Consider the following 17,747-nt stretch of genomic DNA (forward strand, 5'->3'; position numbering starts at 1 on the left):
CCTCATCTGTAAAGTAGAGCTATTTTTGAGAAGAAAACCTACTTATATTTCTAGCTGCAAGGCAGAAAAATGTAACATTGAGAAACTCATCACCAAGCTTTTGACAGACTGTGGAGAGGGAGATTTACAGTCAGAACTGACAAGAATTAGACTGATAGCAGGCGACAGAGCTTTTTTTGCACTGTTAGCTCCTGTTTGACCAATGCCTTTATTAATAAAAATGCACATTCAAAGCAACTTCATGACTTTGCTTTTAAGGGATAGCAGCCCAAGTCAGTAAAAGTGACAGTGTTCGTAAGTGCATCCTGGCACACCGTCTTGCCTGCAGCAAATTTGAAAGGCCAGATGGGGAATTAGTGAAAATGAATAACACTGAGTGCACCTTAAGGGGACGGGTACAGGGCTGAGGTAATAGAATATGAAACAGGAGCTTGCTGAGTTCTCCAGACAGACATACATCTGATGGCCTGAATGAAAATGTTCTCCTTGCTGCTGCCCCTGATATCTACCCAAAATAAAATGCTGCTCCCAGAACCTGCATGCAATAAACATGTATTCACAAAGGGAATGTTGCTGCATTTGTCAGAAGCAGAAACACCTCTGCAGAGGCACCAGCTCACAGGAACTGTGGAGAATCCTCTTCTATACCTATGCTGAGGATTTTCTCTTTGAGGGTTATCTATCCAGCCCCTATCAATGCTCATGACTGTAGACGGAACTGAATTGTTGCTGGGCACTTCATTATACAGAGTCATATCTCCACAAGTTAGCTTGCAATTTTTTCTTTACCCCTAACAAGAGATCAAATGGCAGCACTCTTCTCTGAGAAGTTGATAGGGCTTGCCTGAGGAGGTGAACAAGAGGACAAAGAAGACCAGGGGACAACCGTTATTATCTGCATCACACTAGTGGTTAGAAATCTCAGACAGGATCAGGCCTCCACTATGCTAGATGTTGTACCCTCATATAGGATAGGAAAAGCTGTAGCCTGAAAAAGGAGGATGAAACAAACAAAAGGTGAGAGGGGAAACAGCTACAAAGGCATGAAATACCATTCCCAAGATCATACAGCCAGACACTGAACAAGCAATAGAAAATACCTGTCTTGTCAACGTGGGCCTGGCAGAGCTGCTTTAAGTTGCTCAGAGACTGCTAGGTGAAAAAGACTGTATGTGCGTTTACATCTCGGAAAGGCACTCAGGAGATAATACACCATTTATTAATATTTTATTTGTGCTCAATACTTGAAGCAAAGTGGAAATGCAAGATGAATTTTTTTTCTACAAGTCTTTTCCCACCACCCTTTCAAAAATATCACATATAGAAAACAGTGGAACTTTTCGTTTCAAAGACTGGCACATCAGACTATAAATGGTAAACCAGATGCCCTTCACCTGCTGTTACAATGCAGCCACATTCTCAGCTTGAGCGTGGCCATTATCCCTATAGCACACAAACAGCAAACAGGAGCTGGAGAAGGGAAGGGGACAGAGAATACTGTATCCAGGTGGCATTAGAGTGTCAGACTAATTTCATCCCCTGAAGGGTTTAGTTTCAGGTATTGTGAAAACCATTCAGAAAGTCTTTAAAGCAGCACTTCCCTTTCAAATTACCAGTTGCTAACTTGCTCACAATCACCTCTGGACTTGGCTGTTGGTTACAGGAAAGGACTCTTAAATGACATGCAAATATCCAGCTACCACATCTGCTTCACTCAGTCCCATGTCTCTGACCATTTTTTTGTGTGATACAGAAGCAAAACTAACTAAAAAGATTCTTTCTGGACATCATCCTGAATGACACATACAGGTTACAGTAATAAGCTGGTTCCCATAACATTTACTGCCTTTGCATTATGCATTTTGGCTTCTCTGGCACACAAGAGGTACATTATGGAAAGTGACGTTTGATTAAGTCAGTTTTCTGCATACACATCCCTGCTCCGAGCTGCAATTCTAGGGAGTTATTTGCCATGTGTGTCAGTCTTGTTTGGCCAAGCTTCCCTCACGAGCTGCCTGTCCATTAAAAGGAGTGTGAGGATGCCCATGCAGAGTCGGCTACTCTGGCTAGAGCGGTTTCCGCTTGTGTTTCCATGCTGCCAGGCACTGTTCCCTGAAGAGGGATCTGGACTGATGATGCAGTGGGTAAGGGGACATTACCCCTTAGAAACATGCTTGAAGGGCTGCTGTTCACCTCGCTTCCTGGGTTGGCAACATTTACAGCGCTGTTGCTCACTGTCCACAGGCAAGGGTAGTGGCTGGAAAAAAAGCAGCACAAATTGAATGACTTGTTTCAAAGCATTTTCCCCTGCACAAGACCAACCACAGCACAGTCAAGTACGTTGTCTGCTAAAAGGCAGCTATCTGAATGGAGATACTAGACCAGATCAGCCTTGCAGATCTTAAGTGAAAAGCCACCAGCGACCATCAGACCCAGAGACCTTGGAGAGAAATGTGCAAATATTTGTGAGGTTTCAAAATTTAAAGATCTTTTTTGTGAATGCTTACAAATTTTAAAGAATTGCAGCTGATTTTCCTCGCACCTAAATTAGAGAAGAAATGTGTGCATTTATTTTAGGAAAAGAAGGGGAAATACTTGATCATTAATTGACTCTCTAGGTCTAAATTCCAGCTACAACTGTTTACTACTCTATTAATATTTTTATAATTGAGCATGAATTAGGTTGTTACATCTCTGCATGGGAGTATGATCTTCATTTCATGCAAGAGATTAGTGAGGAATATATAGAGAAGAATTATTTGGCTTTAAAATGCTCACAGATTACAGATACCAGACTTCTCTGCGGCTGTTCCAAGATCCTGGTTTTCAGCAGTGCTGGGGAAAAATGAAGCTCCCATTGTTTTCAGAGCAGAAGATAATCAGCTTGTCGGAAAGATCTGGCCAGGAATCTCAAGTTGTGCAGTTAGGATCTGTTTCCAATCCTGGATACCAATTAAAGCTTGGAACAAAGTGTGAATCACCAGGGCAGTCCTACAAGCCTCACTCACTGCTCCTAATACCAGCAGGTTTTCTGTAACCTTACCTGGGTCCAGGGCTGGCAGCTCCCTTTGTGTGTGGCACAGAGAGCAAATTAGCATGTGGAGAGGATGGCAAAGTCCAGCTGTCATGTCCTGAGAAAACCTGAAGGTTATTGCTGGAGCTCTCCAACAAATTCACTTTGTGAGAGAAAAAAAAAAAACAACCAAAAAAAAACCAGTAACAAATCCTCAGTGACTATTGCAGAGGCATTGTCTTAAGGCAATACAACATGAGTAGGCCTGAGGAAGCAATCTGATCATGAGCTTCCTAACCATAGGTAAAAGGACAAAGTTCACGTTTGCTAAGAGAGTAGCAAGGTGCTGTTGTAATTCCAGGTGTGATATATGAGAAGGTACAGCATGATAGACACAGGATATGCCTTTCCGCAAGTCTGACTAATAGTCTTTTCATTAATGATAATTCCCACATGACTGGCAATGTTTTGATACATATTTCCTCATAACTTGAGCTTAAATATTTCTGTTAAACAGGATACCTTGATAAATTATAATTAGCGAGCAGATTACTTTATCCTTACTGCTGTTTCTGGCCAGTTTCCTCTGATCAAACTGGGATCAATGTCTGGAACTCTGCACCCAGATCTAGAGAGTTAAAGGGACTCAAAAGATATTCTGGCAGTACCAAAATGCCCTCATCTCAAGTCAGCTCCTACCATGTTCCTAAGTGCTGCTTTGACTTCAGAGCGCAACTGCTTTGTGGCTTAACATTGAAAGAAGGCTTGCAATCCTCTTTCTGTGTAATTGGGAGCTGTACTTTAAACGAGATCATTCCCTCTCACTTATAATTAACAGTTCCAGGGCACCCAGCTCTTTGTACCTCTTGTTTTGCTGCCTTAAACATATTCTGTGCATGCAGGGTTCAGTGCAGATTGTTGATACAGAGACTCATCCTGCTCCTCCCTAGCCTCAGCTCTTGCTTATTTTAGTGCTTATGCTAACCTAAAGCAAGGGTCAGTCAGGCAGAGAGTGCCTGTGCCCTGGAAGCAAAGCAGCATTACAGTTGTACCTGTAGGTGAATGATTTCTCTGCACGTAGGAAGGTGGGTATGGAGCAGCCCGATGCCCTCGCAGTGCTGAATATCGCTCGCAGCTGTGGGGAGTGTGTGGAGCTGGCAGAGGCAAAGGTCCAGTGTACTGATAATTAGAGCTTCCTGATGCACACATTGTATCTGGGTTGGAAATCAACCAGCCACCCACTTTGAGGGGAAAGAGAGAAGAAAACTGTTATTGCACTAAAACACTGTAATACAATAAAGAAACCAAGCAGCCTTCTTGCCGAATCAGCTGTGCTTGAAAATACCAAGCAGATTCCAAGATACTAGTTTATGGAAAAACTGACAATCAAAAAAAAACCCACCAAACCAACCAACCCCCCAAAAACCCCAAAACCACCAAGCCTAAAAACAGGACCTGAAAACAACTACCAGAAAATGCCACGAATGTCAAAGAACAAATGAAAGAAAAACTGACCATCATTAAAATGAACACAACCTCTGTTCCCCCCCCCATTTTTTTGACCTGTTCACGAGTGAAAGGTAATTTTATAGGTGACAGAAAGTATTCACAGTTATAAATTTTAAAAGGGAGAAATTCCTACAAATGTCATACACCATCTTGTTTCTGGATTCCTTCTAATATTGAAAAACTAGATTATAAGGAAAATTATCCCTGTGCAGAAAATGTTGCATTATTTCTTACTGTGAGGTTTCTTTTCTTTTCCTTTTTTTTTTTTCTTTTTTTTTTATTAAAGGGTCCCTTTCTATGAGCACAATTCAGGACTTTGGTGAACCACTGGTATGATCCTGTCCTGGTTTCAGCTAAGACAGAGTTAACTTTCTTCATAGTAGCTAGTGAAAGGCTGTGATTTGGATTTGTGCTGAGAAGGCTGATAACATGCTGATGTTTACAGTTGTTTCCAGGACAGTCAAGGACTTTTCAGCTTCTCTGCTGTGCCAGTGTCTGCAGGTGCAGGAGAAGCTGGGAGGGAGCACAGCCCCAGTTACTAGCCTAGAATTCAATTTTAGGTTTAGGATTGAGACCCAAATTGGCCAACAGTCTATTCCATATCCATTTAAGCAAGTCCCAGGCTCCCAGTACCTATCATATCACACAAAAATTCCATCCCATGTGAATAAAAACCTTACAGTGAGAATATGTCATGTGTTGACCTTCTGAGACTGTTTCTTGAGCATCCTTGGGATGGTTTCTGAAAAGCAAAATACTTAGTAGTAAAGCTTCTCATTGAGAAATTACAAAAGAAATTTAAAAACAGAACTATTCAGTAAAAAAATTGAAAGTGAGTTAAAAAGAAGGGAATTCCATTATCTTTAACCACATGCTAGGCAGCAGTAGACTTTTATGCACTCTACCATAAAGGAAGCAGGAACTTATGTTTCATAGAATGCACTAAAATGTTCCTAAGTTTGTGCCAAATTTGGTGGCAGAACCTGGAATTCTAAGTCTACGTGTGGGCACCTTTCCTGCTTCCACCAGCAGTCTAAGCCTGGCCTCCTGCCCAGATCAAAGCAGGCTGGAAACCCTGATGCTGAGACACAGCAGCTTCTTAAGTGGTGAGAAGAATGAAAAGAAATACAGATTCTCCTGCAGGTACGTGGGACACTTCAAATGTCAGAAGACAGTAGGTCCAAACACAATTTATTAGCAGTTATGGACTGGAATGCATCATTTGGATACCCCACAGGATTAGCATGGATGATGCAAGTAAAACTTTGAAAGATAAACCACAATTTGTTTCCGATGGAAGCATCTTTAACTTCTTATATAGTGAGCACCTACAGGTTACTTTTAATAAACACATTATACATTATCACACAGGTTTAATAATAGATGTGTAGTTATGTTACAAATACACTGCAATTTCACTTTAGCTATGCTTTTTTGACATCTGCAGTTAACTTTTATTCTCCATGACCTATCAATTTATGGGATTCACTGGAGTATAAGTACAATGTGATGAACATACATGGTGTATAACATTACTGGGGAAATTAACACCATCTCATTTCAAGCTTCCCATGTAGACAGTACTAAGTCCTAGGATCCCCAAGAGGATATTCACCCACTTCAGACCCTATTGTGGCAATAGTTATGTAGAGAGTCTCCTCACTGATTGCAGTGGAGCAACTCTGGATTTAAGACAGCAGAAACAAGATTAAGTTATATAGTTTATCTTTCATATTGTGATGCCACAGTTTTAACCATATCAGCAGCAAAATGCTACTGAAGCAAAAAAAATAACAACTCACCTTTCTTTTGCATCCAGGAAGGCTTTGGCAAAGGGATTATACTTGATTTTGAGAGCTGTTATCTTGAGTTTACAGAAAACAAGGCATGTTAGTGAAGGCAATTTGGAACTTAGACTTGACAAAATATTTTCCAGAGTAATCTAAGTGGAACTGCCTTGGTTCAAAAATATAACCCCACATATGATGTTTTCCAGAGCTGGTTATGAGAGCACTTTGCTTATTGAAGGATGCTGTATACTGATCAGTGCCCCAGGCAGAACCCCAGCCGGGGCAGCCTAATGGCATGGTCCTGTCTGGGAAATCCCATGGGGTGGTAGACCCTTTCAATATTGTTTAAACACTGAATTCCTACCAAGTATGAATCAAATCTGCAGCAACACTAGCTAAGGGATGTGGCACATGAGTTAGTAATTGTCAGAATTCAAAGCATCCTTCAATTACAATTTTGGAGTTGGGAAGAAATTTTCCCATGGAATGTTGCACTGTTCTGCAATTTTATGTATTATAAAGAGGGAGAAGAGATAGGGTTATCATTATAACTATCAGTCATTGCTGGAGAAAGATATTGGACTTGACTGTAGGGTTTTTTTCCGGTAAGGGTTTGGGATGCCAGGACAGATGGACCAGTCTGGAATAACCATGGCAGAATATTAAGCTAAACCTGGCTTAGTACTGCAGCTAGACACTAGACACTAGATTAGACAATGTTCTACTGCAGAGAGAAGACAGAGTATTAGACTGGATGGAGCATTACACTGCATGGGACCAGTGAGGAAACAAGGGAAGGACCAGTCTGTCCATGCTGATCTGGCAGTTAATAAGCTTTTAATATATCTCGTCAATGGGGACCAAGAGTATGGCATGGCATCCGCCTACCTCTTCATTTTGATAGGCAGTCACAGCGATGAACTGCGTCTCAGGGAAGGAGCAGTTCATCACCATCCGGTGGGGGCCTCCTACGCGAACTATGTGTACCTGGGGCTCATATTTATGCAGGGAGTTCAACATTATCTGCAGAAAACAAAACAGACAGACAGACCCCAATGCCACTCTGGTATCCCACTGCTGCTCGTTCTCTCTGGCTCTGTAAAAGTCCAGATGTCACTGATAAACCTCCCCAGTCTGTGATTATTGACAGTAGAAAGGCAGGTAGCCTTTCTCCCTTCTGATGAACCACAGGGCTGAATAGAGAGAGGCTTCACTGGAGTTGGATTTAAAGCTTTTGATACAGCAGCACTAGTCAATATTTGTCCTAGCAGCTAAGGCTTCCAAACAGTTAGGCTTCGCCTGCACCAGAGGCTGTTGAAACAGTTAAGGGGCAATCCCTGTCCTGCTTCTACTATCTGAAATAGCATCACCACCACAGAAATCAGGTCCAGGAGAAGGCTGAGACAGTCACATAGTCATCTTTCTGGGCAAGATGAAGTGTACCTAAACAAGTCTTGGCAGATGTCTCTAACCTGGCATTAAAACCTGTGAATAGCGTCGCTTCCAAAACACGCCTTCCTTGGAAAGCCTATTACATTGCTTGATTCTCTCTGCTGCAAGAAAAAGATATTTTTAAAAAAATCTGTACTTTGGAAAGTGCTGTGTGGAAGAACACAGCCATTAGCAGAAAGCACTGATAGTTAGCTATTACCGTCTCATAACACCACAGAACAGGAATCTGAAGCACAGAGTGGGGGTATGGTTTACCTTAACATTGTTGTCAAGATTTCAAAAGAAAACAAGGAGAGTTTCAGTCATTGGTTATTCAGTCATTTTTATTTAGTGGCTTTTGTTTGGGCTTTTCCTCCCCTGCTTTCTACGTTTTTCCTCTCCACTTCACCATATACACATATCATGTTCCTCTGGTTTTTCCCCAGGGTCTCTTTGGTTTTCTGCAGCTTTTTTACCCCCGTGCATACTTTTCTGAGGCCTCTGGCTTTTCTGAGGTCCTAGACGCAGTATAAGAATTGGCAAATTCAGATCCCATTCTATGTTCCACAATAAATCTTGTGTGCTGATTCCATTGGTGACTTAGGAAAAGTAGGGTCATCTTTCTGTTCTCCCGTCAGTAAAAACTGAGATAATTTCCTACCTAATTGTGGTACTAGGCTTATGGAGGTACCTCACAAACCTAATGGAAATAACAGATAGAGAACATATAATATTTACATGAAAGAAATTGAGTCTGGGCTGACAAGTATCATCCAACGTAGGAGTTTTGTACAAAACAAACAAGCAAACAAAAGGTCTTGCGCAACATTTTGCCTTTAGATGCATCATCAAAAAAAATACAAAACAAAACTAATTTTCCTGTTTGCATTTTTAAGGGGTTCAAAGAGAAAAATCTCTTATTTCTGGTACATGTGGTTTCTTTCCAAAGGCCAAAGCTGATTCAATAGAATATTGATAATTATCATGATGCAGAAGCAGACATAGTAATTATTTCATTTAGGAGCAGCCTTTTATTCTGCTATCTGACTCCTGCCAACATTCCACTTACACCAAACAACATGGGGGAACACAACAAAAACCTAATACCCGTGACCATTTTTTCCCCCTTCTCTGAAGTCCTGTGTAAAAATCCCCAGCGCACAAGACCAACTCTGAAAAGCCCCCTGATGATTAAGTAAACCACAGCACTCTGTCTCTCTTAACATCAAGAAGTCCATTAAAATCTGAAAGCGCCAATTAAGGCCTGTTTATTCCTGTTTACATTTGGCCTCCAGAGAATAATTGGCATCTGTGGGTGAAGAGGCCTGTCAGGGCTTCTATAATTACATAAATGCACCCTTGATATTTCTTGATTGGTAGGTGCTTGCAATTGAAGCCAAGAGGTGTATGGGGAAACATCAGGCCATACCTGCCCACTCCCATTTAGCTTGTTGGTAAGTTTGACTTTGCTGAAGGAAATGGCGGCTTTCATCCAATGGGCCCCGAAGTTGGGAGAGTCGGGGTGGATGTAGACACAGCTGTGGTTCGGTGGCTCTGGTTTCCCAGCTGGCACCCATTCTCCATTGACGTACTTCCAGCGGTGGCCATCAGTAGGGGCGAAGTCCAACAGGAAGGAATACATGGCATTTGGGTCCAAGCCTGACACACTGATTTTCAAAACAGGGAACATCCGCCTGGCCAAGAAACAAAAAAGGAAGATACTACTGGAAACTGCCTTTGAAATACTCCTCAGTATGTTTGTGACCAGATGCTCAGAGACTAGGTCAATGTAAAAAACATTCTCCTTCCCTGCATCTAGCTGAAGAAGTCTCTTAAACGCTAATCCTTCATTTTATTTTTATTTTGTTTCAATCATTTGGAAAAAAACATGGTATCTCTAAAGTAGGGCACTACGGTCTTGATCATGCCAAGAGTTATGAACATAACGAACTGTGCATAGCGTCAGCAGAGTCCATGGGATCTGGACATGCTTCATACATCCTTAGATGTGGGATAAGAAGGCACAAACAGGATTGAACAGAGTTGAAAATGGCTGAGAAGGTGGAGCTGGACCACAGATTCAATGCACTAGCTGCAGAATCCTACTACAAAGCGCACTTCTTTGGTGCTTAGATTCCCCTGATACATGCTCCCGTACTCTGTCCAGTGGCTGAGTCTCACCTTGTTCGACTCTGGATATATCCTCCAAAATCATCCTGCAATCTCCAGCACTCAGGATATAGAATCATAGAATCATTAAGGTTGGAAAAGACCTCAAAGATCATCAAGTCCAACCATCAACCCAACACCACCTAACTCACTAAACCATGTCCCTAAGCACCACATCTACACGTTTCTTGAACACCTCCAGGGATGGTGACTCCACCACTTCCCTGGACAGCCTGTTCCAATGCCTGATCACTCCTTCAGTGAAGAAATTTTTTATAATATCCAGCCTAAACCTCCCCTAGTACATAATCCCAGCCAGTCACTCATCAGACTCCAGTTAGATTTATTGACCACGCCACTCTATACAAAAGGTTTTTTTCCTTCTCTTTGAAGGGACAATCATATTCTATAATCTTTGTGAGCAAAGTCAGTCACTTCCCTCTGTCATTTCCTGTGGTTCTTGTGTTAATCCCCAACATCTCCCCGTTGAATAATGGTTTCCAGGTAGCACTATTCTAAATGCTCTAATAAGGCTGCTACATTTCCTTGTCTAAAAATACTTGTTTACTTTATCAGGGTTATATAGGGTTTGTCTGGCATGACTTAAATTTAATAAAATACCTTTTTATCTCATTTTCCATTGTCTGACATATATTTAATTACTTTTCCCTTCAAAATATATCCTGAAGTCTTATGATAGGGATATATTAAAAAGTCTAGCTAGCTGAAATGTGTTTTCTCCCCTTCTTAAGTGCAAGTATTCACATATTATCCCACTACCATTATGTAAATCTCCAGTTTGAGAAGTCAGGTTAAAATCCTTGCTGTTAGACCTTGCACTTGGTAGTTCTTCTAGTAATTTGGTCCCATACTTCCATATTCCCTGACCTCATCAGCTTGAGCTGGTTTTTCTGCTTTCACTTCCACCTTAGATGGAATACTGTCCTTCACTAAGCTGTAAACATCTATCATCCAGCCTTCCCATCATCTTGTGCATTTAAAACTGAAATCCTACATTTGTTTAGTTTTGGGAAAATGTTCCTTTTGTGCTTAAAGGTCTAATGCTACCTTTTCTCAATCCCCTTTTAATTATTATTTTTTCTTTTGTAAATGAGATTTACAGTAGCTCACAGATAGACTTTCAGCAGTTTTCTGTCTGTCCCAGTACTTCTGATCCATCCCACACAGCTTTGAACTGGCATCTCAGTGCCTGAAAGCCTGCAGCAATAGAGTTAGTAGGGCTCCAACAGTTTCAGGAACTGGGAAAAATTTGTGGTCAGCAGAACACAGGAGTCTCCCAAAAAAAAGTATCCTATTCGATAAGTTTCTTAACTTGTCAAGGAATACAGGTTGTTTCTGTGGAGGATTATTGTAGCTGTTACATATCACTTCCTGCATTCTTATGTGCATAAGAGGCCTCCCTATCCCAAACACCTCCGTACTGACCTCTCCTGGCAACTGCCACTTTGCCATGCCACAGTTTCATGCACAGGACAATGAATCTTCAAGCTCCTTTTCTCTACAGGTACAGAGAGACTGGTTATACCAAGCAACCACAGCAACTGTCTGAGGTCCGTGGCCATGGGGCTAAAGTGAGGTAGCGAGGTAGCAGTGCAAGACGTCCAAAAGACGGGAAGAAGAAAGAAGAAAGAAGGGAACTTGAAACTTCAGGCTCTCTCAAGGGACACCAAATGTCTCTGCCTCTGTAGCCACGCTCTCCAGCGACACCCAGCTGCAGACTTTTGACAATCTCCTGGGACATCCCACTCACCACCTACCTTTCTGGACACTTTACTGGGTTCTTGCTGTATAAATTCAGCACCTGCTACTAACAAGAAAAGACAGGATTTGAGAAATCTGAGATTTTTTCATCTAATATAAATATTTGGTGGTGCAGGGCCAGTACAACCTTGAGAAAGACATGTTGAACTACGATCTTTCTAACTAAGTAGAATCTTAGACAAGGATTTGTACACTACACTTAAGGTATCTTTCTGACCAAAAAACACCAGCTATCAAACTGGAATGTGATAAAAGGTATGGATGCATTGCAGCCTGCACCCCGCAGACCCCCTGCAGTCAGTCTTCAAAGCAACACACTTGGATATTTCACTGAAATTGAAGTGGAGGGGAAAATTCATCCACATGAAAATTTAATTTCACTGGATTTTTCAGAACTATTTGTGTTACATACAGATTGTTGATTCCTCTGCCCACAATACAGATTTCTCTGCCTTTCTACCTGAGAGGTTTGAGTTTATCCCTGAAAGATCTATAGACAAATGCCAGAAGAGAATACAGTCATCATCAACTCAAACTTCCTGTATCACAGAGATTATAGCACTTCTCTGCGTTAACCTCTGCTTCACGCACAGTTAATTCCCACCTCACTTGGACCAGTACATCTCGACCTTACAGATTCTAATGATGGAAAACCCACCAACTCACTTGTTCTGCTGATTAAGTGGCTTTACTGTTCAAATCACATTTGTCTGTCTTTTAGTATGGCAAATGACCATTTCTCCAAATTTGTTTCAGTCTTCAGTGATCAGGTAGGTACACACGTGATTTCCATTACTGCAGTTGCCGAGCACTTCAGGCTCTTCAATTTATTTAGAGCAAATCTGCTACAATTACTTCATAGTACAGAACGTGAGTGGGAAGACGTTTGATATCAAATTTGAATGTGTAGTAACCAGTAAAGTTGCTTTAGCATTTAAGCCTGGAAAGGGCTTCTTTCCCCCCGCTCACGTTTGCCTGCATTTATCCACTGCGGATTCTCCCCATATGCAGAGAGGAACAGTGGCACCGTCCTGCCTTCAGGCAATAACGTGGATTGCAAAGTCTCAGGCTATAAACACTGAGAGGGAAAACCTGCTCAATCAGAAAACAGAGTGTTTGATACTGAAATGTCAATTGAATACAATAAATCTGAGTAAACTAGGAGACTGATTCTCACCATATCAGCTGCCCCCACTGGGATGTATTTTGTGATACAGCATGCAGGTTATTTTCACTAGTGCCTGTCCTGTTCAGAATATATCCATCTTCCCTGTGTACCTAGGCATATTGCTATGGCAGGTGATTATTATAATGAAGTACGATACAGCAACAGAGACATGTTGCTTATGTATTAAGACTGAAGTTGGCTGATCCAATTATAACATCTTGGGACCCTTGGTACCAATTAGAGATTACTAAATCACAGCAGATAGAATTGTGCATGCACGTGTTTTACACTTGAGGATCACTAATCAATCAGCCTTTCATTCTCTGGGATGCTTCGGTATCAGGCTTCAGTTTAATTTCTGAATTTTGCTAACAATGTGTCCATACAAACTGCCTTAGCTTTCACATGCAGGAGGTCAGACTGGCTTTTCTCATTAATCATAGAACACAGATTCCAAAGGCTTTCGCATATCCTTCAGCAAGAATGACTGAGTTAGTCCTACCGATTTGAGAAGCAGCTGAATTAGATCAGTATTTTTTTTCTATTGAAAATCTCTCTGCAGACAATCACTGAAGAATCCTGAAAAAAACTGTCAGCACTCACAGGAAACTGTCTCAGGTTTGTCTCCTTTTGAAACACATGGAGATGTTCAGAGAGTTTTCCTGCAGACCACTGCCTGCATGTCCCTTTTTCAGTGTGCTGATGCATTTGTTATGGAAGATACTTTCAGAAACACAAGAGATACTTTTTCGCAGTCCCTGACGCTACAGTAACTTTGTTAAAAGGATCTATGCAGATGACAGTGTAACATTGTTTGGTTGGTTGGTTTGGTTGTGGGTTTTTTTTTTTTTTTTGAGATTTCTGTATTTTGATCATAAAGAACCCGTTCCTGTCCCCACTGACATTACTAGAGCTGTTACTGGCTTTAGGAAAAAATAGAATCAAGCTGATAAGGAGCATTTAAGTTAGAATAAAGAAAAATAAGGAAGCTTACACATTGAAATAAAAAGTAACCGCTCATATTCAAAGAGCAAAAGATTCCTCTATCATCATCATAAAAAGATTTTATCTATGCACTCACCAAGACATTTTAGATAGAACTAGTATCACCATGCAATCATGATTTACATTAGCTGAAAGAAACTGAAAAAACCCTGTCGTTAAGGTATGATTCTTTATACCAATTTAATTAATTTGAGCGAAACCGATCTTACCTCATTTTTGGTCACTTATGCTGCTAAGGAGTCAGTTCAAGCTACCGTACACTAAGTGAAAGTCCACTCAGAAGTTTGCGGTACCCTAACAGCAGTTTTTAAAGCAATTTAAATTAGGCAAAAGCAGCTTCTTGGTATAAAGAGAATCTCAGCAGAAGATTTCTATTCCTATAGGTTATTAGGAGGAATCAGAATGGCAATAGGCAGTGTTACACCAAGAGCTGATGCTTTGGGAAGGCAGCTGTTCTCTCAACAGAATAACCTTGCTGAGCCAACCTTATAACTGCTTTCACCCACGTCCCTTGTCAAGTTACAGTCAGCAGAAATATCATCCACAAATTCTGCTAAATCAAAGCCCGCAAAATTAATAAAAGTAAAACCATATGAGTAAATCTTTTTCACCATCTCTTAATTCCTCTCTCCTATGTGGATCTCCTGAGATGTCTTGCAAAAGAAACGTGTGCATGCTGGGGGCAGGAAGGAGTCTGGATTGATACCAGGGTGGTGAGGACAGAGTAAATAAAAACTTTAGTACCACTGTATTGGTGAACCTTACTCTAGTAGCTGCCTGTCTGTTATGGGCTGGACTCTGTTGTCAGTGCAGTTCAGAGCAGAACCTCCCTGGAGAGCCTTCTTCAAGACAGTGTCTGATTCTGAATTAGCCTCCTTCTCACCAGGTTTTGCACTCTTTTCCTGTGCCTTTCTGCATTTCCCAAATAGTAAGATATGTAATCCATTTACATCATAATATTTTGTCTTTCTAAAACTGTGTGTGTTAACCAACATGCTGTACTTGTTTCTAAGGGCACTGGCAACAACTATGGAGCAATACAACTGTGGGACCAATCTGGGCTGCCCATACATGCCACACAGGGCACGGTTTTCTTGTGCCCCTTTCTAGTACAGACTGCTTGTACAAGCTGCTAATACCCAAGGTCAGAGAGACAGGAACTGCAGCTGAGGATAACAACATCAATCTACTGCTGTACAGTACTATGAGGTCTACAGGTAAGGACTTGCTAATAAAGGCTGATAATCACTGAAATCATTCAAAGTACAATAAATCATTCAAAAGGTTCTGAGAGGTACCATCTATTCCCTCACAAAAGTTCCCTTTCTGTGCAAACTTAAGTCAGTCAATGTATTTCCCCAGCAAGTTTCACAAGCAGAAATAAAGAGTGGCAGGAATGGTTTAGCAGTGACCGAAAAGGAGCAGGGATGCCCCATTCTGTTCAGATGCTGGTTTTAAGGGACTGCAAGGCTGCAGGGACAAAACAGCAATGTGCTCACTGCAGTTCTTTCAAGTCTGCACATACAGTTGATTATTATACCTCTTAACCCCCCTGTCTGTCATCTTCACTTAGCCCACAGTGTTGCGCAGATCACTCACCTGCCGTTCTTGGTCACGATCATCTCATTAGTGACTTCCCTGAATCTCTGCCAGAGCGTCGCATCCTCTAAGACAACCTGGAGCTGTTTCTCAGTGGGGTCGCCTTTGTCTCTCCCGGCCCGGAGTTCGCTCTCCACTACACTGAGTAGCCTGGAGGCAGTGCAGTCGCTGGGCTTTTTGCAGCCCAGGTCTGCCATGACGACTTTACTGCCCAAAACTTCAGGTGGCTATTAAAAGACAAAAATCATGAGCGAAACCAAAAAAACGAGTCAGTTCATTGGGTGCAGCCTGACAAACGTGCTCTCCTCACTCTTTTGCCACTGAGTGGCTCTTAGCTCTGGAAGTCCCAATGGGCAGTGACACCAGCATGGGGAGGTTTACGCACACACTCCACACAAAAAGAGGACTATCTCCTAATTACCTGTCAGACGGTCAGGTGGGTGGCAGGCTGATGACTCAATTGGCTGCCTTGAAAGAAGAGTCCTCCATCCAAATTAGCATGCTTTTATCTTTTTTCAACCTGAAGTGGGTCTAATTGTTCTGCTTGAGAACCAGGTTTCCATTAATGAAAATTGTTTCATTTCCAGACTGAAACAATGCATGGAAATTTCGTTCACGCTGATGCGGACTCTAACTGAAGGAGCTGGTAACAGTCAAGGTAGTTATACAGAGAAGGTGGTCTTAAAATATTTCCACCAGGCATGTTGAATTAATGCATTCCTATATTCCAAAATCAAGATGTAATAGCAGAGACCCTTCCGTGCTGAGGTTTCAATGAACAAGGAGAAGGTAGCATACCTACACTCCACCGCTGACACCTCCTGTGTCCACCCCTTGGTCCCACTGTCATTCACAAAACCCCTACTGCACCTTACAAGCAGCTGAACCCCCCTCTGGCTGCTTTTCCAGGGACAGACCCCATACTTCTGAGGCTGGGTGTGAGCCTAGCTGCCTGCGGCTTGGCATTGCTGCCTGGCTCAAGGTTCGTTTCATAGAAAAACTCCCTCAGCATCCCGAAAACAGGCATTTCCTCTGCTGGATGTGACATAGTCAGGGACTTGATTATGAAAACATACTGTTGGAAATCGGTTTTAGAGAAATACATTTTCTAGCTACTTATTGAGAACTTTGCATTTATTTAACTCAATAGCCTCTATTGAATTCCTGCACTTCTAATTCTTTCTAAAAAAATGAAATGACTTGCTGGATCACTGATGGGATTTATAAAGACAAGAAAGAGTCTGGCAAACTTTGTACAACAGGATTTAAGTTAAATCCATCTTTTGACAAGGCTCAACAAATCTTGCAGTTCAAAAACCCATGAGATACCATCTACCTAAGCACCAAGCTTGTTGATCCTGTTTGTCTTTTATGGCACCTTAATTGGCAACAACTCTTACTAATCCCTCCAGCCCTGTGTGGAGTAAGTATACTGTCCACAAGCCGTCAAAATTGGAGATCTGCAGATGTGCAGCAATGTGATATTCTGCAGAACAGAAGACTTTAGGAGAGAACCCTCAATTCCCAGCAATCTCAGCACCATCAGAAGGTGCAAGCCACACAGATGTGAGGTATTTTCATGTCTCAGGAACCCCTGTCATGCCAGTTTCAGACTTCACACTCTAACACATCTTTCTTCTCATTTTCAGCCTTTATGTACTTTCTTTTTTTCTTTAATTGTCAACTCATAACAAAAGTACCTAGATTATCAGCCAACTCACCTTGTGAGTTACAGTAGAAGGTATCAACTAGCAAATTCTAGTTAATATCCAGCCCACTTCCACTGCTGAGCAACTGAAGAATGTACTTTTAAATCTACAGGATAGTTAGGTACTTGGAAGTGTGCCACTTCACCTTTGGAAAAATAATTCACCTCAGGTAGCATGTTTGTGTAACATGGAACATGTTTGTGTTTGGGCTCTCCTTTTCAAATGTTCCAAGACAAGAGAGGAGCTACAACTGTAATTTTTCCCTGCATGTGATCAAATGGCATAGCAAATGCATAGGAGACTATGTGAGACAGTTTTTAGGTTTTAGTTTCATTATATTAAAAATGTAAATAAACACAGAAATCAGAGCTGGTTGAAATACTGTGTATTTCAAATTCAACAACTTCAGTTTTTCGTACAGCTCTAAAACAAACACATCTGTGTTATTTTGGGATTTTTTTTTTTTTTTCAGTTGAAGCCCTCTGTCCACACAGATTTTTTTAGAATTAGTTGCTCAGAAATCAGGAGATTCAAAGTTGAGGCAAGTACAAAGACAATTGCTCACAAAAGCG

The 17,747-nt window shown here is 41.5% G+C and overlaps 1 protein-coding gene across 1 annotated transcript; it reads right to left on the reverse strand.

The window, feature by feature from the left end:
* Positions 1 to 1,679: 1,679 nt before the first annotated feature.
* On the reverse strand, positions 1,680 to 15,833 carry TBX19 (T-box 19). Its single transcript, XM_010076067.1, has 8 exons — positions 15,467 to 15,833; positions 9,173 to 9,437; positions 7,201 to 7,335; positions 6,325 to 6,386; positions 5,203 to 5,264; positions 4,066 to 4,167; positions 3,044 to 3,176; positions 1,680 to 2,257 (listed from the first exon to the last, which is right to left on the reverse strand). Exons 1-8 carry the CDS (start codon positions 15,661 to 15,663, stop codon positions 2,023 to 2,025), a joined length of 1,191 nt encoding a protein of 396 aa, XP_010074369.1. The 5' UTR covers positions 15,664 to 15,833; the 3' UTR covers positions 1,680 to 2,022.
* Positions 15,834 to 17,747: the final 1,914 nt, after the last annotated feature.

Source organism: Pterocles gutturalis, unplaced genomic scaffold (genome assembly GCF_000699245.1).
Source record: "Pterocles gutturalis isolate BGI_N339 unplaced genomic scaffold, ASM69924v1 scaffold9838, whole genome shotgun sequence".
Taxonomy (NCBI): Eukaryota; Metazoa; Chordata; class Aves; order Pterocliformes; family Pteroclidae; genus Pterocles; species Pterocles gutturalis.

Excerpts from the sequence above, each read along its gene's own strand:
- TBX19 (XM_010076067.1), bottom strand. The coding sequence starts at position 15,663 with ATGGCAGACCTGGGCTGCAAAAAGCCCAGCGACTGCACTGCCTCCAGG. Across the intron at positions 9,438-15,466 it reads ATCGTGACCAAGAACGGCAG|GCGGATGTTCCCTGTTTTGA; the intron begins GTGAGTGATCTG and ends TTTCTTGGCCAG. Across the intron at positions 5,265-6,324 it reads TTCCTGGATGCAAAAGAAAG|AAACCATCCCAAGGATGCTC; the intron begins GTGAGTTGTTAT and ends TTTGCTTTTCAG.